At 40.5% G+C, this 24,921-nt stretch overlaps 1 protein-coding gene across 2 annotated transcripts in view; it reads right to left on the bottom strand.

Moving 5' to 3' along the window:
* Bcar3 (BCAR3 adaptor protein, NSP family member) overlaps positions 1-24,921 on the bottom strand; it is a 114,056-nt gene that overhangs the window by 85,641 nt on the left and 3,494 nt on the right. For both annotated transcript variants that reach the window (XM_048814423.1, XM_015500879.2), the window contains exon 2: positions 21,461-21,788. In XM_048814423.1, coding sequence (XP_048670380.1) covers positions 21,461-21,777 — 317 coding nt within the window. In that variant the 5' untranslated portion in view covers positions 21,778-21,788. The remainder of the gene's footprint in view (positions 1-21,460; positions 21,789-24,921) is intronic.

Genomic DNA, 24,921 nt, shown 5'->3' with positions numbered 1-24,921 from the left:
GGGCGGATGGTATAGAGACTGAAGAGGTTTTCATAAGTGAGAATAGATGGATCTTGGTAAATGACTGTCTTTGGTGAGTGAAAGGAAAAAGAGAGGCGAGGACACTCCTGGAATTCTTTCCAAGGGAATGAGGTAGATGATGCATGGCGGCACACAGAAGGATGTGATGCATTTGTTAAGAATGAATTAGCAGGGGCTGGGGCTGTAGCTCAGTAGCAGAGCGCTTATCTAGCATGTGGGAGGCACTGGGTTCAATCCTCAACACCACATAAAAATAAACAAATAAAAAAGTCATGTCCATCTAAAACTACAAATTTTTTTTTTTTTTTTAAAAGAATGAATTAGCAAATACCTCTGCTCCCAAGCACTACTCTATACTAACTTTTAGGAATAGGGATCTGAATGAACAAAACTTTACCTCCTTACTATCCATTTTTCATGGTGAGCAGTATACAAATGCCACTCAGCTTCTTGACAATCTAAATTAGTTCATCCCTCTCACTGACAAATCACTTACTTTCAGGAGGATCTTTCTCATCCTTCAAACTATAAACTCTCTCATGAAATACAACAAAAAATAACAAACATTTAAAGGATCCCTACACACCTACACACTAACAAAAATACTTAACTCATGAAGGAAAAGCCGAGAACAATAAAACCAGGTGGCTGCACTAATACTAGCTGAGAGTGTCCAAGTTCATATAGTTTTGTACTTCTCCATCACCCCCACGCTGCACAGCTGCCACTGCCTGTCTTTTCCACTAGACGATAGGCTCCCTGAGGACAGGGACTACTTCCCTCTGGTTCATGAAGCTTTTCAGACAGTATTTGTCACAGTAGCCAATTAATAAATACATAAATCCAGGATCAGACACATGAAAATATAAACCACATGGGGCTAGGGTTGTGGCTCAGCGGTAGAGCGCTCATCTAACACATGTGAGGCCCTGAGTTCGATCCTCAGCACCACATAAAAATAAATAAATGAAATAAAGGTGTATAAAAAAAAAAAGAAATCATTCTCTGTAGAGGGAGAAAAATATAAAAAAGAAAATATAAACCACAACTATATGCATATAATTCAGTTAATGCCTCAGAGCATTAGAAATTTCCATATATGGAACTTCCATTTACTTAGTATGATAGGCCATATCTGAAAACTAAATGATATTCTGAAAACTAAATGATAGCTAAATTACAAATTTATTTTCAAATATATAAATGATATTCTGAAAACTAAATGATAGCTAAATTACAAATTTATTTTCAAATATATAATTGAAGTCACAAGAAAGGGAAATTCTCAAACATATTCTACAAGAGAGATTCAGAAACAGGGAACAAAAAAGAATACAAAATATGAGCAACAGCAAAATAAAGTCAAAAGAGACCTTAGGGAGGAAAAACCAGATAAACCCTGAGTCTGAAAGTGAGTAGCTTACCCAGTGGCCCTGCAGGATCCTGGAATCTTGGAAATTAGGCTTCTCCCAGCCCCAAAGGAGAAAAAAATGTGCTAAAATCAAAACAAAACACACCACACTCTAGCAAAGGAAACCACAATTGAAACCTATTGTTTCCAACCACAAACTCTGATTGGAAAAAAATAATGGTAGTATGAGATGTCTCTCCTAAGAATTTTTAACTACAGGTCAGTCTTCATGTTGATTGGAAATTCAATTTATATTATTTGCTTTTATAAAGAAATCCAAAACCCAGACATTAAAGTATCTGGGTTGGTGGTGCTCACCAGTAAAGAGAACAATGGAAATTATTTTTGAAGGAAAATTTTCTCAACACAATACTGCTCAGGATATCCACAAATGTAGTCAAGAATAAATTCCCTTTTAAAAATAACCATATACACTGGAAACAAGCCCCAGTGAGAAAGTCAGCAGAAATAATAATAGATTAAGACCCTCAAAGACTTCAGATATTGGAATATCAGATATAGGTTATAAAATATATCAAAATTTAGGATATAAAAATATATCAAAAGTGAGCTAAGATTAAAAAACAAAAATGACTTATTATTAATTTTTGAAATAAAAATTATAATCAATTAAAGAATAAAACTTAATAGCTAGGTAAAAAAATATTAGACATGACTACAGATGATATGTATGAATTAAAACAAAGATGCATAGATATCACAGAGAATAAAGTACAGAGAAAAGGCAATGGAAAACATGAAAGACCTGAAGGTGGAATCTGAAGGCCCAAGCACATTTAACCAGAGCTCTAGAAGGGGAGAATTGAGACTGAGGGGAAAAACAAGAGTCAAAGAAACAATGATGGGAAATCTTCAAAGTTCATGAGATGCTAATCCTCGAATTCAGGCACTCCTGCGAATCTCGATCAGTAAAAACAAAAAAAATCCTCACCTAGACACACTGTACTGAAACTAGATTAGTGCAGACAGAATGGAGTTGAGAGCAAAGGGCAAAGAAAGACTGCCCTCAGCGATGACATGGGGCTGATAGATTTTTATTAGCCAAAAGGGAAAGTGAAACACTCAAAATTCTGTGCCCAGCAATACTATGGAGTGAATAAAGACAACTTTAGACAAACAAACAAAACAACAACAACAACAAACCCAGAATGTCCCGCAGGAAGAAAGAAAATGATGCCAGAAAAATATCTAAGAATGAATGATGGACAAAGAAACTGATATGCAGGTAACTTCAAACCAGCACTGATGGTATAAAACAAGCAGCATGTCTAATTTGTAGAGTTAAGGAAAGAAAAAAAAAAAAAAAGAAAGAAAGAAAAACTACCAGCTCATATCCATGAGAATATCTACTATGGCAGATGCTCAAAAACATGTGCATGGTGGCACACACATGTAATCCCAGCTACTTGGAGGCTGAGGTAGGAGGATAACTTGAGCCCAGGAGTCTGAGGACAGCCTAGGCAATGTAAAGTGACCTGTCTCAAAAACAAAAACACAACAAACAAGAGAGAAAGGATTAAATTACCATATGAATCAGCAATTCCACTGCTGAGAAGTACCTAAAAGAACTGAACACAGGCTCTCAAAGAGATATTTGTACGCTCATGTTCATAGGAGCACCATTTACAAAAGCCAAAAGGTAGATGCAACTCCATCAGTGGAGGGAGGATCAACAAAATATGGTATATACAATACAACAGGCTGTTATTTAACTTTAAAAGGAAGGGAATTCTGACACATGACCCAACATGGGTTAACCTTCAAGATACTATACTAAGTGAAATAAGGCAGTCACAAAAGGATAAATAATGTGTCATTTCACTTGTATGAGGTATCTAGGGTAGCCAAATCCATGGAGACAGGAAGTAGAATGGTATTACCATTCTGTTGGGGTGGGGAGGGAAGAATGAAGAGTTGTAATAACTAATTAGAACAACAACACCAAAAAGAATGAAGAGTTGTTTAATGGTCTACAGTATTAATTTTGCAAGATGAAAAGAATTCTGGATATTGGTTGCATAATAATGTCAATGGACTTATTAAGACTACAGGCACAGAAAGACCCATACTGTAGTGCATGATCTCATATGTAGAATAAGTGCTACAGCACACTCATACATAGAATGTCAAAAAGCTGAGCTCACAGAAGTTGAGAGTGAATGGCAGTTACCAGAGGCTGGGGAGAGTGGGGTGAGGGAGAGATGGGGACAGGTTGATCAATGCAAACCAAGTTATAATTAGAGGCAAGAAGTTCTGCTGCACTGTTGCACAATGGAGGTGACTACTGATGACATACTGTACGTTTCAAAAAGCTAAATGAAGAGATTTTGAAAGTTTTCACCATAAAAAAAAAAAAGGTAAATGTTTGCAGAGACAGGTGTGTTAAACCTGATGTAAACGTTACCCAATGTATACTACAAGTTTCAAAACATCACATCACTTTCCAATATGTGAAATTTTTATGTATCAGTTAAAAGTTAATTTAATATTGATTAAAGTAAAAATGGCTAACATAAAATATATATTTTAAGACACTTAAAAATTGTTTTAAAAATCAGACTAAAATATAGTAGAATAGTATTAAAGTCAAGAAGAAGGTGACTAGTGTTCTGAGGCTCTTATGCTGATCAAAAAGAAGAAAAGGTATTATTTACTTTGTGTTTTATGAAGCAATATAAAGGTATTTTTTAAAGTAACCACTAAATGAACAAAAATAGAATATTTCAAAAAAGACAATTCAAAATGAGACAGTAGCAAAACCCCCATATTTAAAAAAAAATGTACAAATAGTATAGAATTACAGAATAACAGGCAGGTACAAACCCAAATACATTACTAAACACAATAACTATAACTAGGTTAAACTCATAATTACAAGACAGATTTTTAGAATATAGAATACAGCATGAGCAGAACCCAGTTAAAGTAGTACTTTGAAGGAACTATACAGCTTTAAATGCTTGTTTTTAGAAAAGAAAGCCTGGAAATTAATTAAGGGTTCAGTTTAAGCTGAGACTACAGAATAAACATAAAGAAAATAGAACGGTGGAGAGAAAAACTGAGCAGAAATCAAATTACAAACAAGGATATCACAGAGAACCAGTAATCAAAGCCTGGTTCTTCAGAAAGTCTAATAAAATAAACCTCTGATAGACATAATCAGTGGGGTGGCAAAAAATTATGGAAATGAAAAAGGGGCATGAATGCTATGAACATGGTATGTTAACAAATTAGCTTAGGAAAAAATGAACAAAGTTGAAGGAAAAAAAAAAAAAGAAAGAAACAGAAAATCAAAACAGTCTTCCAACCAGTAAAATAAATTGAATCGGTAGTTTGATATCTTTCCATAAAGAAAACTTGAGGCCTTGATGGTTTTTAACATTTGGCAAGTTCTGCCAAACCTTGTTATTTGTTACTTAAAAAAACATAAAAACAGGGCTGGGGTTGTGGCTCAGTGGTAGAGTGCTCACCTAGTATGTGTGAGGCACGGGGTTCAATCCTCAGCACCACATAAAAAAATAAACAAAAATAAAATAAAGGTATTGTGTTCATCTACAACTAAAAAATATTAAAAAACAAACAAACATAGAAATGCCTCCAGAGACTTGAAAAAGAAGACATAATTCTAGAACTAAAAGCAAAATCAGTGAAAGGAAGGAAAAGTGTGTGGCTAATCTCACATGTGAGCAGATATGAAAAAAATGATCAAAACACTGACAAAGCAAACCCCAAATACATAAGAATATATATATATATCCAAATCAAATTAGGTCTGCTTCAGGAACAGAATCAACTTAACATGAGAAAAATCTATGAGTCTCCACATTCACAGATTAAAGATAAAAAATAAAACTTTGGGTATCTAACTGATGAGTGAAAAAACATTTTTAAAAAATCATCTTCTCATGATCCCTGAGGTAAGCTTAAATTAGAAATAGAAGAGAACGTCTTTATCCTGACAAAGGATATCTACCAAAAACCTCAGCAAGCGCTGATCTTAATGGTGAAATATTAGACTCGTTAGTAAAATCAGTCAATTGACCCATCAATCAAACAGAAACAAGACAAGGATGCCCATTGTAACTGCGTTTACTTACCACTGTCCTGCAGGTCTCCACTACAGTTAAATGAGCAAAATATATAAAAATGTAAGAGATGCCAATGGGAGAACAAAACCGTCCTGACTCACAAATAATGACAAGAAGAGCAAGGCTCCTGGATATGAAAGCATTAGGCAAAAATCTCGGGGTTACATCTTACTGAGGGCAGGGACCAGAAGGCTTAGAAGTCCAGGATGGAGTTCTTGCTTTATGGGTGTTTATTCATTGCCCACCAATTCATTCCTAGAATACGTAAATGAAACGCAATACCAGAAAACTTGAACCAAGTGTGGTCAGTAGGCTGAGTCTAGTTACCTGAAGTCGTGGGGCCAAGGAGGAACCACACTGCAACTTTGGGATCTACTAGTCTATCATTTCTAACCAATCCATGTGCCAGGATATGTCACACAATCAGGAAAGGCAAAACCCAACAAGTGGGAGAAAGTCTGCCCTCCATAGGCAACCTAGTGGCTTCGGTGCATTTGCTGGTGGATATGGCTTTAGAATTTAGAGCCTTTCCCCTGTTCTCCAGCATGAAGCTCATCAACATCTCAGAATCTTTCTCTGGGAAGAAAGGAGATGGAAGAACGGAGGGAAGGAAAAGACAACAACAGGCTTTAAACTTAAGATTTTTTTTGTCTACTGGACAATATTCTTTCTATTATAATAGAATTATATATAACTATATATACATAATTATAATCATGTAATTTGCCTTTGCTGATTTTAAAAGTGTAGGATAGAGTAGCGTTTTATATTTTATTAGATAATATCTTGCCCTTTCACCAGCCTCATCTTCTTACAGTCCAACAAATCCAAACTATGGTATTCCCTAACCAACAGGCTTAGAGTCCCCATCTTATCATTTGTTCTCACCTTCTGGGACCACTCTTTTCCAACCCCCAGCCCCCAAATACAACTCATAGAATAATATCTCCTTCCAGGCACAGTGGAGTTCACCTGAAATTCCAGCAACTCAGGAGGCTGAGACAGGAGGATTGCAAGTTTAAGACCAGCCTCAGCAACCTAGCAAGACCCAGTCTCAAAATAAAAAGGGCTGGGGATGTGACTCAGTGGTAAAGCACCCCTGGGGGTTCAATTCCCGATACCAAAATAATAAAAAGAAAAAGAAAATAATATTTCCTTTGTGCTCTTTTCCTAAGAATTATAAAACTTTATGATAACGAACCACTGTAATTCGATCTACATGTGTGTTCTGCCTTACTCCCTTACTGGACTAACAGCTCACAGGATACAGGGTCCATATTTTATTACTTTTGCATCTCCAGGGCACAGTTGCTCAATAAATGTTGGTTTGAATGAATGTGTGTTCATTCTCCACTGTGCAGAAGACCTAGACTCCTCCCCTTCTCCTGAAGCACACTCCACAGGTTCACTAAGGGAAGAATAATGTTGCAGGGAGGGAGGAAAATGTTGTTCTTGGACCCCTGGGCCTCCTCACTAAGGAGATCATTTAGCCACAGTCTGTGACTCTACTGTGATGGCCTCAAACAGAACTCCCCCAGCAACAGAACATCATTGCTGCCTGGGCAGTGCCTGGCTCCCCAGTCCCTCGGACCAGATACTTTCAAGGTGACACCGACAGTCTGGCTGTTGCTGCTGAAAACTAATCTCTCTGGACATTGAGATGCCAGAGAGGAAGTTCATCAGGGAGATAGCCAAGAGGACAGCGAGTTTACCACAGGGCCATTTCCATCTGCTTATTAAGAAAAAAAAAAAAAAAAGATGCTTAAAACAGGGCTGGCTTTGTGAGCAGAATAACGACATCTTGGAGAAAATATCAACCAGTTGCTCAGACTAACAGGTTATTTACAGATACTGGGATTCACATTAAGTTCCTAATAAAGAATTTCTTTCTTACTGTAGACAGGAAAATATTTTTTTTTTGAATTTGCCTTTGCTGATTTTAAAAGGGGGGGAGGGCTTTAAACACAAGGAATATAACACTCCTAGATGTACAACCTATGAAAGTATTTTTTGTAAAAGCACCTTGCAAAATAAATGAGATTCATTCTTCCATATCTCACAACTCATTTATTTGTCTTACTTGTTAAATTATGCTTCACAGTAGCTCGAAGAATTAAGGCTAGTGCTTTTTTAAATATTCTCCTCCCAGGGTTAACACATGACATGAGAAGTACCTCATTACAAATGCAAAAGAACGTCAGGGATATTCCTTAATGATTAAATCAAGAGATCTGCTTTATAGCAGAGAGAGGTCCAGACAGAAGCTCATTGCTCTGCAGTGGAGGATTCATCTTGCATTTCTGATGTCAAAGCTAAAACAATTCACCAGATGTAATCTGGGCAGCCACATGTGACCACCTCCCTTCACCTAAATATTAAACTTCAATTAATGCTCCTACAATCACATTATCTGCTTTGATAATGGTAGTAGCATGCTGCTGACTCATTCTGAGGCTGCATCTATCCAAATCCTGGAATATTTTTTCATGCGTGGTTCCTAAACCAAACCCCATATTTTCACTTTGTAATTAATGTTTTTGGACATTAGTGCAAGTCTTTGTCTCTCCCTATAAAGCTTTGCCCATTTAAGTTGTTGTGTTGGGCTGAGGATGTAGCTCATTGTAGAGCACTTGCCTAGCATAAGTGAGGACCTGGGTTCAACTCCCACCATTGCAAAAAATTAATAAAATGAGAAATAGAGAAGAGACAAATTTCAAAATAATAATAAACATAAATTGGTTTATTTTGTTTCAAAATACCACTAAGTCTTTTGTACTTCACATCAGTCATTCTAACATATTAGTTACTCCTCTAAGATTCATATCATCTGCCCACTTGATCTCTATTCCAGTGATATTGTCTAAATGATTCTTTAAAAAATTATATAGTATTTTTTTAAATTTGTCTAAATGATTTTTTGAAATTGACTGTAATGGGGATAAGGACACAGCCTCCAGCACACTTCACATGCTGTACTGGAGCCTGACTCTCTCTCATCCCAAAGATGTACGTCACCAATGATTGACATTCACACATATACCTCTGATTCCAACCATTGAAGCCCAGGAAGAAAAGCTAATCAGGCATGACCTGCTCTTAGCAAAGCCCTACTAGCTACTAACGGTGGCTGCCTCCTTTACCAAGTAATTCCAAAGTCATTGTCCTAATAACCCATTTTAGAATATTTCCTGAAGTCAGTGTCAAGCCTATCATTTTGCAGATTAATTTAATCTACCCACCTCCTTTGGAAAAAGTTAAAATACTTAACCACCTGCATTTTCCCTGTAGCTCTTTGTTGTTGTGCCACTATTACTCCAAGATGACAGTGCTGGTTTCATGGCCTCAGCCTCGTGCCCCGTCAGTCTTCTTGGGCTTTGGGGCTTCATTTTATTTGGTGGCATTCATGACTCTTATCATGGCCTCATCTATTCCAGGCCAGCAATTCTTTCTTCACATTTGTCCTACCCTTTCCAATCAGAGAAGTCATTTTTTTGACTTCTGAACAGGAAAAAATGCAAGCCGAACAGAAGCCCAGCAGTTGGGTTCTCTCACATCCTCCTCTCTTTGGTCTTATTGTTCCAAACATATCTTCTGAAAGCCCTTTTTGTTACCCTTGGCATTTTTGCAATCCTCTGCTCACTCTGCACTGTTTCTTTTACAGTCCAGAGCCACCCTCTGATGTGGTCCTTGGTTGCATGACCTGACCCTTTCTGGGTCTGGGTCCAAGGTCAGGACAGCATAGAGGAAGTGGTGGTACAGAGGAGGCAGGCCCTGAGGGAAGGGTTGTCTAGAAGGTACCACCTCCAATCACCAAGTTGAGGACAAAAAGGATCATGATACCTGTAAAGATGTTAAGGTCACAGGTCAAGAAGAGCAGAGCTGCTTATCAAATTCGTGGAGGGATACAAAGGGCTAGCCTGTGGTTGGAAGTTAGGTCAGTAGCAAAAATAGTGCTGGTAAGGTCAGATGATTCAAAATGGACATCACTTTCTTCAAGAACCATGAACTCTTTAAAGACAGACCAGGCCCCTCTACCTAAATCTCTAGCATGTGGAACAAATCCTGGCACACAGTCTGTGCTCCACATTACTAATAAATGAATATATCAAGTGGCCCTGGCTCATCACACCACATTGGGGGACCCTTTAAATGAGTAGGTCCAGGCTGGAAGTGATCTTTCATACATATCCTTCAACTGAAAAGCTACCTAAAAGGTCACAGGCCTCTTCCTCCTTTGAAACTAGGGTCAAAGTTTGGTTTTGGTTGTCCTGCATTGCATTTCTCTTTTGGAGCCTGAGGCCATGGGACTAATCTTTAGGAATATCCCTTCTTACTGTCCAAAGTAGGCTAAAGATGAGGACACACTTCCCTCCTGAGGCAAGCAGAGATTCTGACACCTGGTTACTTCTAAAACTCCTGCTTCTTTCTCTTCTATGAGTCAGTCTCTATCTCACCTGAAAATACAGCAGTGCCTCCCTGATATGCTCCTGAGCAACAGTAAGAGAGCAGCAATTAAGGAAACTGCCTAATCATGTTAAAACAACACCATTTAAATATCTTGCATCTCTTGCAGGTTACACTCCGATGAGTCTACCCAGGAATCAAGACTGATACAAAGTGGTTCTGGTTGACAAAAACAACCCCGTCATGGGTTAACCTGTGCTCAGTAGAAGTCTAGTGACAGCATTAAGCTAAAGGCCACTGTTGAAATCTTAACTTGGCAGCATTCCGTCAAATTGAATTGGATAAAAACAAGAAAAAACTGTATCAAGGCCAGTATGTCTCTTGGCAGGCACAGAGGTTCTGGCATCAGGGAATCATCGGGCTTCAGGCTGTCTAAGCCCAAACACAGCACTTTTGATAAAAGTAGATGCTTTGTTTGGCTGGTATCTATCTACCCTTCCTCCACTCCCACCAGCCCCAGCCACCCTGCCCCCAACTTTTCCCCACCCGCTTCCAAAAGAGTGTGTGTGTAAAGGTTTCTTCTCAACTATTCAAAGGCAGAATAAAAGTGCTCAGTTCTTGGGTTATATTCTCAAGGCCTCTCAGAGGAAGGGCTTTAGCCAACCAGATAAAAGAACACATGCCCTTAATCTGCCTACGAGGGCAGACACCTGTCCCCCAAGTGGCTGCCCACCTAAACCTTGGAAAAGCAGCTATTACCCCTCAAGCAAAAGCTCATTGCCAACCGCACATGTCCATATACCTCCTCTGTCTGCAACGATGTCAGGAATGGCTGGCACCGTTAGAGAAGTATAATGATCATGCTGATGGCTGGCCTGGGAAATGTCTACTTTAATCAACTAAAAAGTGTTTGTTTATAAAAGAACGAAAAACTGTGCTTTGTTTTATTATAAGCTTAAAAAATTAGATCTTTTCCTACTGAATTTTGTCTATCATCCTAAAAAATAAACTTCCAGTGGGACACCATGGTGTGCACCTGTAGTCCCAGCTACTTAGGAGGCTAAAGTGGGAAAACTAGTTGAACACAGGAGTTCAAGGCCTGACCCTGTCTCAAACACACACACTCTCTCTCTCTCTCTCTCTTCCTCTGAATATCAGTCTTATCCAGAACCTGCTTCCTTTCTATTCCCAAACTCCTCAGCCTCCTCTGCTGATCCCAGGGTCTCTTCCCTTCTCTTTACTGAGGTTTCTCCCTTGGTGACAGCATCCATTTGCATGGCTTTCATTTCATTTCTATGTAGATTCCTAACTTTTACTTTTTAGACCAGATCTCTTTCCAGAGCTCCAGGCTCCTCATGCCAACTGCCTGTCTGATCCGGACCTCCACTGAGACACACGTGCATCTCAGACTTGCCCCACTCCATACAGAAGTCTTCATTCTCAGCAATTTGCCATCACCCCCTCCCCCAAGGAAAAGCAACCAACCAAACTAATAATGTTACTCTCCCAAACTCCCCATCTCAGGGGCCCCACCCCATATGCCTAGCTGCCAGAGCCACACCTAATTTTCTCCAACCCTCAGGACATTTGGTAAACTCTACCTGCAAAACATATCTTGAATCCACCTACTTTGTCTTCTCTGCCACCCTCCGACCTGTTCCCTATGCCTCCTCCAGACCCTCTTCCCCATTGGCCAGTCCTACATAGACAGACCAGTTTTCTAAAACCTCAATCTAATCATGCCATCTCCTGCTTAAGACCCTTTAGAGATTTCCTTTAACCTACATAGAAAATCTAAATTGCTTACCAAGGCCTAGACTAGTACATCCAACAGAAGGATGACATGAGCCTCATAGATAATTTTACATTTTCTGGTAGCCAATTAAATAAAGAAATAGGTGAAGTTAATTTAATACTATATTTTATTTAATCTACTATTTCAAAGATATTATGTCAATATGTAGAAACATATAACTGTTATTGAAATGTTTTATTTTCTCTTTGTATATTAAATCTTCAAATGTCCTCTCCCTCAGAGAGGCCCTCCCTCTACTAATCCAAATGAGTCAGGGGCCTCTGATAGCCTCTTCCTCACGTTTCTTCATTTTGTACTTAGGTACTGATTGATGCAATTGTTCCAGGGCCCCCTAAACTGGGAGCTTTCTAAGGACAGGGGCCACATCTATTTCATTCTCCACTGGGTACCTGGTATCAAGCACAATGCCTAGCACAAAATACTGTATTTCACCACATAATCATCACAGATTTTATGTGTCCTCCCTTTTTTGCAAAAGAGTGGGGGGTCCAGATGTGGTGGAACACACTTATAATCCCAGCAACTTGGGAGATGGAGGCAGGAGAATCACAAAGTTTGAAGCCAACGTCAGCAGTTTAGTAAGACCCTCAGCAATTTAGCAAGACCCTGTTTCAAAATAAAAAATAAGAAGGGTTGGGGATGTGGCTCAGTGGTAAAGTACCCCTGGGTTCAAACCCCAGTACACCTTCCCCCGAAAAGTAAGGCACAACCATTACGTGAAGCTTTTTAAAAAAAACAACATGCTGGTATTACTTAAAAATCATTTATTATTAAACTGTCTTTGGTATAAGATTAGGATGCACAGAATACTCATGCATTCGGTGGCAACCATTATGCAGTAAAATATGGTAAACTTAATAAAAACGCATCAAAGAATGAAGAGCAATGACACTGAGATTAAGTACAAGAATATCAGGCAGGGACCAGTCCATTGAAGACAGAGAGGCTCTGTTCTGCATATTAATACAATGATGTGATGATATTGAGGCACCCCATGCCCCTGTGTGGTTCTTATACCCATACACTGTGAGTGTTGGCCAAGATGCATTGCTTTAGGGCAGACCCAGATAAAGGGATTCCAGCCAGATTCCATCAACATGTGGGAAACTTTTCTGCTGTGGAAGCTGCAGGCATTGAACGTGAGCTCAGGTTACAAAGGAGGATTAGGAGCCTCCCAGTTTCTGCCTCCCAGGAGGAAGGAAGGAAGGAAGGAAACCAATCAGTCTGAGTTCCTCCTCCACGCCAGCTTCTGGGGGAGGCATCTTTACCTGTGATTGTATCTGATCCTTTGAGCCTTGGAGGACATGGGGGATTCAAACAGGTAAAATAATGTACCCAAGGTCACAATAATGTACACCAGGTCTAGCTGCTAGAATCAGCATCAAGGTCAATAGCAGCTTTCTTTGATAGTCACAGCTGCATCAATATGCCAGCAAAGGCTTCACTGACCTTCAGGGTTAGGGGTCCAAGCAGAATTAAGTAGCAGAGCAATAAATGGCTGGTGATCTCCTAGGAGCTAAGAGCAGGCACATGCCTGCTCAATGCAGACTCCTAGGAGGCGAATCAGGTTCAGGTAATGAAAGACAGAGCACTGACTTTCAGTGAGACCATCATAGTTAGTGATGGTCACTAAAACTTCGAGGGAGTTATTTCAACTCCATTTTATAGTTTAGAATTTGCTCTAGTCACGACACTTTATAAGTGGCAGAAACAGTGGTCTGAACTGAGACCTCTGAATTACCTGTTTCACGGGTTTTCTTCCCTCTGCAGAAGTCATGCTACCTTTGATCTTGTATTTGCAGGTAAATCTACAACTACAGATAGTCCAGGCTGCATAAAATCTGGAGCAATTACAGAAGATTTCTCAGACCTCTATTACTTGTAAATAGCAGCACAATCCTCTAAATAAGAACATCCACTCTTATCTTTGGGGACCTCTAAGAAGAGAAAGCTGGACATTCTGCATCAAACCTAACTGTGACCTGAGGGTGTTTTGGCTATGTGGCTCAGGCTGGTCTGGTCACCCAGTCTGGATCCTTCATGATGGTCCATCATGACCCTTCATGATGGTCTCTTTTCAATCAGCAATAGCGACTAGGACTTCTCTAGTTTGTGTCTCCTGGCTGGGATAAGGTGGCTCCCAGATTCACATGTGACAAGAACATGAGTAATAATTTATAACTACATAGCTCCTTCTGTTTACAATGTTCTTTAACATATACACTGAAGGGTCTGACCACCTCAGAAGTCTAAAAATCTCCCCCTTCCCAAATGGCAGGAGGGAGCCCCCCAAAAAAACATGAGTTAAATCAGGTCTGTCCTAGGGCGGGGGGAGATGTTGAACTCAATAAGGACTGCATTGTGTAATTCTCCAACAGCATTTTTGGTTGTGGTTTGTAATCAGTTTTTTTAAAATCCTCTAGTTTTCCCCAGATAACAGCTGAGAATGTGCAGATCCCAGCTTTCAGTTCAAATCATCCTTGTCAGTACAGGATTTGGGACTACCATCAGACAGCTGGAGACCTGCAGGAAGTCTCCATTCTCTGGGCACCTTCCAGCCAGGAGCAGCACATGATGCAGGGGCTGAGTTCACCTCTGACCCAGCTGCTCCTGGCCTCAGGACACCAGAGGCCATCAGGGCCAGGACGTATACCATTCCTAGGAATTCACTGACCCATCCACAACAGCTGCATTCAAACACCAAGGGGCATTTGAAAATGTCAGTCAACTCAACTTGCAATTTAAACAATAAAATTTCAACCATGGACTACACGAATTTCTAGAGATCCTCTTGAACTTGGAGCTATTAAAAAGTCATCATCACCCTATCAACCCAATAAGTACACTTTCTGTTAAACAGAATCTATTCTTCTGTTAAATAGATGTTTTAAAACTCTTAAGTATTTCCTCTGCACATGAAAAGCTTGCAATCTGCAGACAGCAGACATGACCACATATAAATAAACTACAGATATTTGCATGTGGACATTCACATTACTGATCCTTCTGATGAACTTTGAGTGAAAGACTGGTTTATTTTCATGTCTGGGGCAACATCTTGCTTTGTTAAGGAGAAACAGAAGTGATGGAGCATGGTGGTTCTAAACAGAAACAACTGAAACAGTTTTTCAAGAGCACTGGCACAGCCTGGAGTCAGGTCTTTAAATCAGGGTTTAAGAGAAAAGCCAGGCATACATCCTGTGCCTTACACCTTGGCTTCAACTTTAAAGATCTGACGCTGAGACACAGTGGTTTACTTACTGCCTGGGAAAGTGCACCGGATTTTCACTAGGGATAATTCTGCAGACTTTCTGGCCACTGTCAGTTACAACACTTGTGACTAGTCAGTCAGCTCCCCTCATGCAAACTAATGAAACACCACATTGTCCCGACACATGCTCCCACAGCACAAGAGGCAGAGGAATTAGGCCCTCGCAGCTGTTCCCAGGAATGCATGCCTCCACATACCCACAGGCAGGAAAAGGACCTGAATAGTCTCCAAGCGCTGATCTGTCAACCATCTGGGCAACACAGACATCCCAACAGGAACCGGTCCCCTCTCAGCCCAAGGAAAGGCCCAGATTCAAATACAAATCCATCCTTGAAGATAAATGAATCAAAGGGACAGCAGTCAAACAACGCTAATGTCAGGAGGAAATCCTGTCGGCAGGCCTCTCGGACAAACCTGACTCTGCTTTTAACAAAGGCTCCTTCTGTGACATCAAGCAGCAGGTTTAAGAGCTCCCTGGCTTCTGGCTTTGGCCACCTTTCAAAACCACAAGTACATCCAAGGGCAGCCAAGACAACAAGAAAGCCAAGAGATACAGTCTCTGAAAAAGACTGGCTTCTGCCTGACTTCTGGCAACCAAGACTCCGTTCTCCCCAAAGTGCGTGTCTGAGGTGCTGAGTTCAGACAGAAGACGGACCCCTTGCCTGCAAGAAAATAGCTCAGAGGATGCCCAACTGGCACTAACATTCTTGGGAAGTCGTGAAGCACAGCATCTGGGGAAGGCCCTATCGTAGTCTCTGGGTTCTAATCCTACCTCAGTCATCCACCAAGGTCTGATCTTGGGTATCTCAACAGCCCCTGAACCCATTTTGCCAACTATAAATGATAATGATGATGAAATCCACCATGTCTTACACAAGGTTACTGATGTTCAAAGAAGATAACTTATGAACATATCCTATAAGAGATTTTAAAACTAAGCCAGACACTGTGGCACATGCCTGTAATCCCAGTTGGGAGGCGGGGGTGGTTGTGGCTCAGTGGTAGAGCACTTGCCTAGCATGTGTGAGGCACTGTGTTTGATTCTTTTTTTTTTAATATTTATTTATTTTTTTAGTTGTAGTTGGGCACAATATCTTTATTTTATTTATTTATTTTTAGGTGGTGCTGAGGATCGAACCCAGGGCCTCACATGTGCCAGGCGAGTGCTCTACCACTGAGCCACAACCCCAGCCCCATAGGTTTGATTCTCAGCACCACATATAAATAAATAAAATAAAGGTCCATCAACAACTAATAAAAATATTTTTTTAAAAAATTAATTTGATAAAGAGGCTGGGATGTAGTTCAGTGATAGAGTGCTTGCCTAGAATTGTGAGGCCCTGAATTCAAGCCCCAATCCTAAAAAAATAAAAAGAGAGAAAAAGAAGGGAGGGGGGGGAGGAAAAGAAAAATTTAAACCACAAAATGGAAGAGATACTAAAAATTTGGGAGGATATGACACATGTGGATGACAACTTAATGCAAACTTTCAGGTCAAAGGGGAGCTTCCGGGCTGGGGTTGTAGCTCAGCGGTAGAGCGCTTGCTTCATATGCATGAGGCTCTGGGTTCAATCCTCAGCACCACATAAAAATAAATAAATAAAGACATTGTGTCCATTTAAGACTAAAAAAAATTAAAAAAAAGGGGGAGCTTCCTCTGCTTTGCCTGGGGCCTCTCAACAGGCGGTATGTTTAATTCATATGCAATAATAAAGGTGTTTTTTTTAATGATTAATAAGCTACACATAGTTGTTTGGAAAATAGCAAACTTGCAACAAGTCAGAATACTGTTGTCAAGCCCTTATGCCCCCATGGATACCTAAAAACACAGATAGTACAAAACACTTTGAATACTGTTTTTTTTTTTCCTATATATATACATATGATAAGTTTAATTTGTAAATTAGACTGAGATTAACATAATAAAATAAGTACAATAATATACTCAATGTATTTGAAACCTTGGCATATTTCTTTCCTTATTAAGTCAAAAACTTTTATTTTTTCACTTAAAAGAAGCACTTCACGACTTCTCTTTGGCATATCTGAATTGTCATCATTGCTACTCTTGCACTTTGGGGCCATTGAGAAAATAGTTAGCTAGGTGTGGTGGTGCACACCTGTAATCCCAGTGGCTTGGGAGGCTGAGGCAGGAGAATGCTGAGTTCAGAGCCAGCCTTAGGAAAAGCAAGGTTTGTTAAGCAACTCAGTGAGACATTGTCTCTAAATAAAATACAAAATAGGACTGGGGATGTGCCTCAGTGATTGAGGGACTCTGAGTTCAATCCCTGGTACCCCCACTCCAAAAGAAAGAAAAAAGAAAAGTAAGGGTTACTTGAACACAAGCACTACCATACTATGTCAGTCAAGGTAGCTACTAAGTACTAACAGGTGGATAATGTATATAGCATGTATACCCTGGATAAAGAGATGATTTGTGTCCCAAGTGGAAGGGAGAGAGTGTAGCAAATTTTCTTCATGCTAATCAGAATGGGCATAATTTAAAACTTATGAGTTATTTCTGGAATTTTCCATTTAATAGATTCAGATAGCAATTGATTCAAGGTAACTGAAACCTTGGGAAAAAAATGTGGATAAGGGGAGACTCAAAGACAAAGAGGTTCTTGTCTGGATGGTTTCCTTCTGAGTGTAGTGAAAAGAGGGGTCTGGGTTGTCCAAGATGACCCCGCCATGATCATGCTAACACCAAAAATGATGAAATGGAAGGTCTTCATATTTGACACCTGGAAAGTCAGTGTCAATTGAAATTAAACCCTGAATTTACTATGAAAAGAGAAGAGTATTATGTGAGCTGGAACATAGGGTAGCTGGTGTTCCCCCAGCTCCTTTAAGCTGTGAGGGTTGAATTAGTTATAAATGTTCTGTTTCTCTTTCACTGAATTTTGGTTGTGACACCTTAGGCAAAACCTCCCTCTCCAGAGCCTTGAGTTCTCATTCATGTTGTTTGTCTCTAGCTTTTCACATACAAAAGCTTTTTTTTTTTTTTGTATAATAGCTATTCCAAAAAGGAACTGAGGCATCTTACAATCTTATTAGGGATATTTAAAGGGGTGGGAAAGACAGAAAAAGGTGGGTTTAGTGGTACACACCCATAATCCTAGCTACTCTGGAGGTTGAAGCAGGAGGTTGAGGCTTCGTGAGACCGTGTCTCTTAATAAAAGATTTAGTGCTGGGGATGTAGCTCAGTTGTGGAGCACTTGTATTCAATCCCCAGTACCACAAAACATGAACAAAAGGATTATAAGGTACTTTGAACTCCTTAAAATCAGGAGGGCCTGAGAGATTTAAAAAAAAAAAAAAACATGTTAGGAAAATAAATATATTTAAAATAAGACCATGAGGGTAGGACTTTGTGATCCTTTGACACACAACCTCTAGCTTCTCACTCAGCATAGATTTTGAAGAATATGACTTTGTTACTTCCTGTATGCATCTTAAACAATAAGATATTTTTAAGTTAAGGATAAAAAAGATGTGAATCTGGATTAACATATCTCTGAATCAAAAACAAACCCTAAGCCAGTAATACGTGTTAAGACTCCACTGCCTGGACTTCAAACTCGGGACTTGTGCTGCTCTCCTGTAAGATCTCTTCCAGAGATCTGACCTCTGTCCGAGTCAGCTTTTAAAGCAAAAAGCTTTGAACTCTTGGCACGTTGGCAGCTTGGACCTTGGGTGTTTACGAAGAACTTCCTCAAGATAGGAAGGGTGATTCCATTGTCACTTCCCCCACAGTGGCCTGCCTCTGTGTGATTTCCCCCTTAGAGAGTGGGCACCCAGCCGGGAGGGACCTCAGAACTTCAGGGAGTGAGTTGTGAACTGTCTGTGCCTGGTACATGACAGCTATTTAGCTCAATTAGGAGTTTAGGTTAATAAATACAAAGTGGTCCATGCAACAAACAGCCAGGGTTCTGGCTCTGCATCGTGTGGCCTGGCATTGGTGCTGGTTTGGGGCAGGCCAAAAGTTGTTTTTGCTGCTTACTTTCTTCATCTTGCCTACTGAGCGCCAATGATGTAATATTAACAGAAGTTGTACAACTATGCACCTCTGTATTTACCTATTTCATCACCAAGCTGTTGTCCGCTAGCTCTCTGAGCTGGGAAGTCACCCACCTGCATTTTGCAGAGCATGTCCAGGGCTCTCTAACCCCCAGGATATCCTGGGGAATCTTCTGATATGGCAACAGAGATATTTCTGGGCTCTTTAGTGCTATCTACAAAGAATATCTGGACTTCCAGTTATTTGCTTTTTATCCGACTGCAATTATGAAACTAAAGCCAATTCTGATCTCTTGTCTAGCTCTCTACCAACATCTATACTATTCTCCCCTCAACTTGCTATACTCCAATTACAGTTACACCTTTCTTTGGGGGTTTTCATTTTTTTTTTTTTTTTTTTAATATTTATTTTTTAGTTCTCGGCGGCGGACACAACATCTTTGTTGGTATGTGGTGCTGAGGGTCGAACCCAGGCCGCACGCATGCCAGGTGAGCGCGCTACCGCTTGAGCCACATCCCCAGCCCAACTTTGGGGGTTTTCAAACATGCCACCATTTGTTCCCCTCTTCGGTGCTTTGCCCTGGATTTTCTTATCCCTGGAACAGCCTGCAAGGCTCCTGGTTGCCTTCTTTCATTATGCAAGTCTTAGCTTAATCACCATCTCAGAGACCTGTTCACTTCACCAAAACAAAACAATAACAACAACAACAACAAATCTCATGCCCAATAAATCTCCAGGATGTTCACTGATTTCTTCCATAGCATTTACTACAAACATCAGTTTTCTTATTTATTTATTTGAATCTATGATCTATATTCTCACTGCAATACAAGCTCTGAGAAATCCCTGCTTCAGATGCATGATTGTACTAACAGTTCACATATTTTTTCCTACCCCGAGAAAGGGCAAAAGCAGATTACTGTAATAATCTGGCTGCTAGGATTTCTTCAATGTTGGATCAGCTCTTTGCTTTAGACAGAGGGATTAGGTGGAACTTTTCTGGTGAAACCTTGGGGCGTATAAAACCAACATACTCTAATTAATGCAGGTGAGTACAATTAATTGGAGCACAAGGTACTCTAATTAATCCAATATGTAGATATTGATCCAAAAAATAAGCCAAGATCAAAGCGGCTTTCTTTGCTACAAGGCTGGACAAAAGGAGAGATGACAGAAGAACCAACCCCATTCTTTACTGATAGCATCACAAGTTGCTGATCTTCTTCAACAGGAAAAGGAGTGCGGAGTTTTCAAACTAGCTCCAACAAGCAGAAACCAATCACAGCCAGGGCTTGGTACAAACCCAGAGAGGCAGCATTTATTATTATAAGGCTTATTTACTCAGATCCCTGGCATGGGCAAGGAGAAATCATTTCTTGTTCTACAGTATTCTGAAGCTGACTTGATGCTACCTTCACACAAAATTTTATTTCAACATGCTGACAACTACACATTAGGAGATACAGGTCCTAATTTATAGACACCCTGGCATCTCTGTAGAATTGAATGGATGTAGCAGGTGTAGTTGATACATCTGCACTCTCAGCTACTTGGGAGGCTGAGGCAGAAGGATCACAAGTTCAAGCCCAGCCTGGGCAACTTAGCAGGAGCCTGTCTCAAAATTAAAATAAAAGGGGGGGGGGGGGAGGGATGTAGCTCAGTGATAGAATGCCCTTGCATTCAATCCCCAGTACCTCCACCCCTCAAAATTGAATGGATGTAGTTCAGAATCTGATAATTTGATTAAAAAAGTATGCTTTCTTTTAAGGGACTAATGATATAGAAAGTTAGATTTTAAAATACTCTCAATTATCAGATGATATTAAGAAATAGCTATTTTTTTTAGATGCAACAGTTCTTTTTTAATATTGTGGTTATATACACTTTTATTTTATAAATAAGAGTCCTTATCTTTGAAACAAATATACCAAAATATTCACAGATAAAATAAGTATATCTGTAAATGAGATTTGTTTCAAAAGAATACCAAGACAGCTATTTGGGAGCCTGAGGCAGGAGGATCACAACTTCAAAGCCAGCCTATGCAACTCAGCAAACTCCTGTCTCAAAATAAAATTTAAAGAGGGGCTGGGTATATAGCTTAGTAGTAGCTCTCTTGCCTACCATGTGTGAGGCCCTGTGTTCCATCGCCAGAACCACGAAATAATAATGGTAATAATAGTGATAATAATAATAATAGTAATACCACCACCAACAACAGAGGAGAGAAAATAGGTGGAAACAGACAAAACAGGACTAGTTATGTGTTTCTAACTGCTGAAGCAGGGTGAGGGCTCCATGGGAATTAGTTATTTTCTTAACGCAGTATCTGTTTGGCATTTTCCCTAATAAAATAACTTTTAAAAAGTTGTTTATTAATTTTTACCCATGAAATTAGAGACGTTACCTGAAGGTGAATTTTTCACTTTTCCAGTCGTGCAGCAGATTTTCCTGGATGGCATCCTGGGTCAGGGGCGAGCTCTGCCGTGGGGATTTGGAGTGGGGAAGGGTGCCCATGAGACTGATGCTGTCACAGGATCTGAGGGGAGGAGGGCCCTTTTTCTTCCGTGGAAGGGTGCCGTGTATAGACACGTCTTGATAGGCATCAGTGCGATGCTCAGCGAGAGGGGACTTGCTGCTCAGAAGGTCCATGGAGGAGGCGAGGGGGAACTGGTGATTCACTGGCATGTTTCTGGGAAGGCTTGCAAATTTTCCTGCAGCCATGATTCTCAACCCTAGGAAGGAAAGAGAGTAAAGCATAAAGCTGATTTATTCACAAGGGCTGACTTCCTATTTGCATTATGCCACATAACCAAAGAAAAGTCTCAGAGTGTTAAAAGACAAACCACATTTAATGGCACTACTAGTGGAGCCTAATAAAAAGGGATGCTTACACTCATTCCCTCCTTTAGGATCCTACAGAGAAATTCACCTAGATTTGCAACAAAAGCAAAAGGGAAAAACACATCTCAGAATTGTTAAAGGTCCATGAGCCATTTTATTATTTCAGATGACTGGGGCAGATGGAAAAGCACAACTAATCAAAAAAGGCTATTAGGAAATGGTTTCAGTAATAAACACATAAGAGAAATGTTATAAATTATTAGATAATTGGTTCACATATGTCCACCACCCTGTAATGATAAGAACAGGCGGAGATTATTGGAATTCTTTAGCTGCTAGAATGTCTTTAGTGCCAGAAGAACCCCTCTGTTGAGCTACCCAGGGCAGAGTTTTTTTTCTGGCAAGACCTGATGCTTATAAATAAATCAATGTACTCTAATTAATGAAGACAGGCCAGGGTCAGGGGTGAAGAGGTGGGCCGCTCTTCCATATATCAGTGGGCTCAGCTGTGGTGGAAAGCCACTTCGATGGTGGCTGCATGCACACTGTCCCCCCTCAGGGGTCAGGAACCTGTCTGCCACCAGCAGGGTTAAGCAATGCCCATGGGTACCTACAAACTCAGGGAAGAACAAAGAGGAAAAGGGGAGAAGGAAATAAAAATGGGAGTGGGACATATGGAGCATGGAAAGAAAAAGTGACACATAGGTTGCAGTTGTTCCAACAATCATTCCCAGCTGCGGCCACTTGTAGAAACATTCACCTTGAGCAGAATCCATGTTCCTAATCCCCCTTCAAACAAACTATGATTTTGACCTGAGCCAAATCATATAAGACAATTTAAGGCCAACATACAGAGGAAAATAAAGAGGAGCCTCAATAAAAACAGGGCTATCCTCTGGAGATAGAAGGCTCCAGAGGCTGTCTTGCACTAGTTATGAGACTCTGGTCTGCAAACCACACACAGCAGGGCAGCTGAGCTAATGTGCTGCCTGCACCCATGGCTGGTAAGAACAACCCTTTGCAAAAAAGAGGAGGAGGAGGAAGAGGAGGAGAACAAGAAGAAGAGGAGGAAGAAGAAGAGGAAGAAGGAGGAGGAGGAGAAACCACACATGATCCACTGCTTCTGCATGAAAAGAGAGAAATTCACAAGTGCTAGGGCTGGGTAGAAGGACTCTTTAGTTAAGGAATATAATCCTAATCCTATCCATTTTTTGCCACATCTAATATTTCTGAAGCTTGTCTGTTCCATGTTCAACTGGGACCACACAGAAGGCCTGGCTCACAGTGAGCACAGAACTATAGGGAGGAGTGTCATGAGGGCCCCTCCCAGTTCTGGCTAGTACCTGGCACACTGTCAGCATTTGCTTAATGTTAATCATTGTTATTAAAAAAGAAACCAAATTTCCCAGCCCCTGACCACCAGCGATGTAAACCAACTAGGATTCCCCCCCCCCACAGCCATGAACTCTTGACTGCTCAAGTTATCAGCATCTTCCTATTTCATGGGTCTGGATCATTTCAAAGAACCTGGGGAAGATGTCAGTAGCACCCTACAAAACCTCTTTATGTGCAAAGGGCCATGTTGTCGATTAGGTCTATTTCTAAGACAGTATAGAGGGCAAAAGTTATCCCGGCCCCAGAGCCTCTGAGAGCAGCCTGTTTCCTCTCTGCACAATCAAAACTGATCTAGATTTCAAGATGAAGCTAAAATGCTCTAAAATGCCCTTCTGCAAGTTACTTACACCTTAAACTTATTCTCTGATGACAAAGGTTGTTAATACCCTCCTTTCCTACCTTTAATTCAAAAAACATTTAAGTACCTATTCCATATAAGACACTCAAAGAAACAAAGATGCCTAAGTTCCAACCCTATGACTATGAACTTCTATGAGAAGACAGAACTCATAAACAGCAACCCTAGATAACTAGAAGGGTTAACAACAAATAATTTTCACAAAAAGACTCCAGGAGGATCTCAGAGAGGGCAACCATAGAGACTAAGCATTTTGAAAGGTTGAAATTTGTAGGGAAGGCTTGGAAAGTGACCCCACAGGCCCAGCACACTGCAAGTCATGTGGTGTGGCCTGAGTTGAGAAGTGAAGCAGCATTTCTTGGAAGATAGATAGCTGAGGAGAAGACCATGAAGTCTGGAAGGTTCTGCTAAAGTGTCTGGACTTGACTAAGTCTTAGGGAAGACCTAGAAGGGACAGATTCTAGTTTGTACCCAAGTAAGTAACCGGTAATTTTAATGGGAAGAGGTAAGAGTTCCAGGGAGGCTGCTCCTGCGAATGGCAGTAACCCATAGAGGACTGATGAAGAACTCTGACCTGGGGTAGTGACCTGCGAAAGGGAAAGGAAGGACACAGTAAAGAGATATCAGGAGCATGAAGCTTCTGGCTAGGAGGAAGCAGGCCACAATCATAGGAAAAGGTACAACATGCCAACTAGTTTTAGAAGGGGACTCCTGCAGGAGGACGATATGCAGCTCACTACTGGAACTGTTGTGTGTCAAGTGCCAGGGGATGGTTCAGTGTAGAGGAGGCTAAATACTGGTATGTGCAGTTAGAAGAGAGGGCAGACATAGATTTTTAAGAATTATCAACAGAAAGGGAAATAACAAGAAATTAGATCCTTGATCTTATCATTATCAGCTGTGATAACAGACATGAAAGTACCTCTTAAACTATCAGGAACCATACAATATCCATGAATTACATCCTTTCTCTCTCTCACCATGGCTGCTTCGAGCCTATTAAGACCACAGCATGGAATGAGTTCTGAAAACAAAATGGTAGTTCTCAACCTGGCTGTGCATAAGAATCCTGGGGGAAACTTAAAATCTCAACACCCAAGCCACAACCCAGAGCGGATTTCATTAAATCAGAATCTCTGTGGGTAGGATGCTTCAGTCTTTTTAAAGCTCCTTGGTATTGTCCAGTGTAGAGTCAGGATGGAGAACCACTGGATCCGGGAGTCTCTTTGGTACAGAGCAACTTACACTCAGAATCATCTTCCTGGGTAACA

The sequence above is a fragment of the Marmota marmota genome, unplaced genomic scaffold (genome assembly GCF_001458135.2).
Source record: "Marmota marmota marmota unplaced genomic scaffold, marMar, whole genome shotgun sequence".
In the NCBI taxonomy this organism is placed as follows: Eukaryota; Metazoa; Chordata; class Mammalia; order Rodentia; family Sciuridae; genus Marmota; species Marmota marmota.
This window is presented reverse-complemented; position numbering and strand designations above follow the sequence as displayed.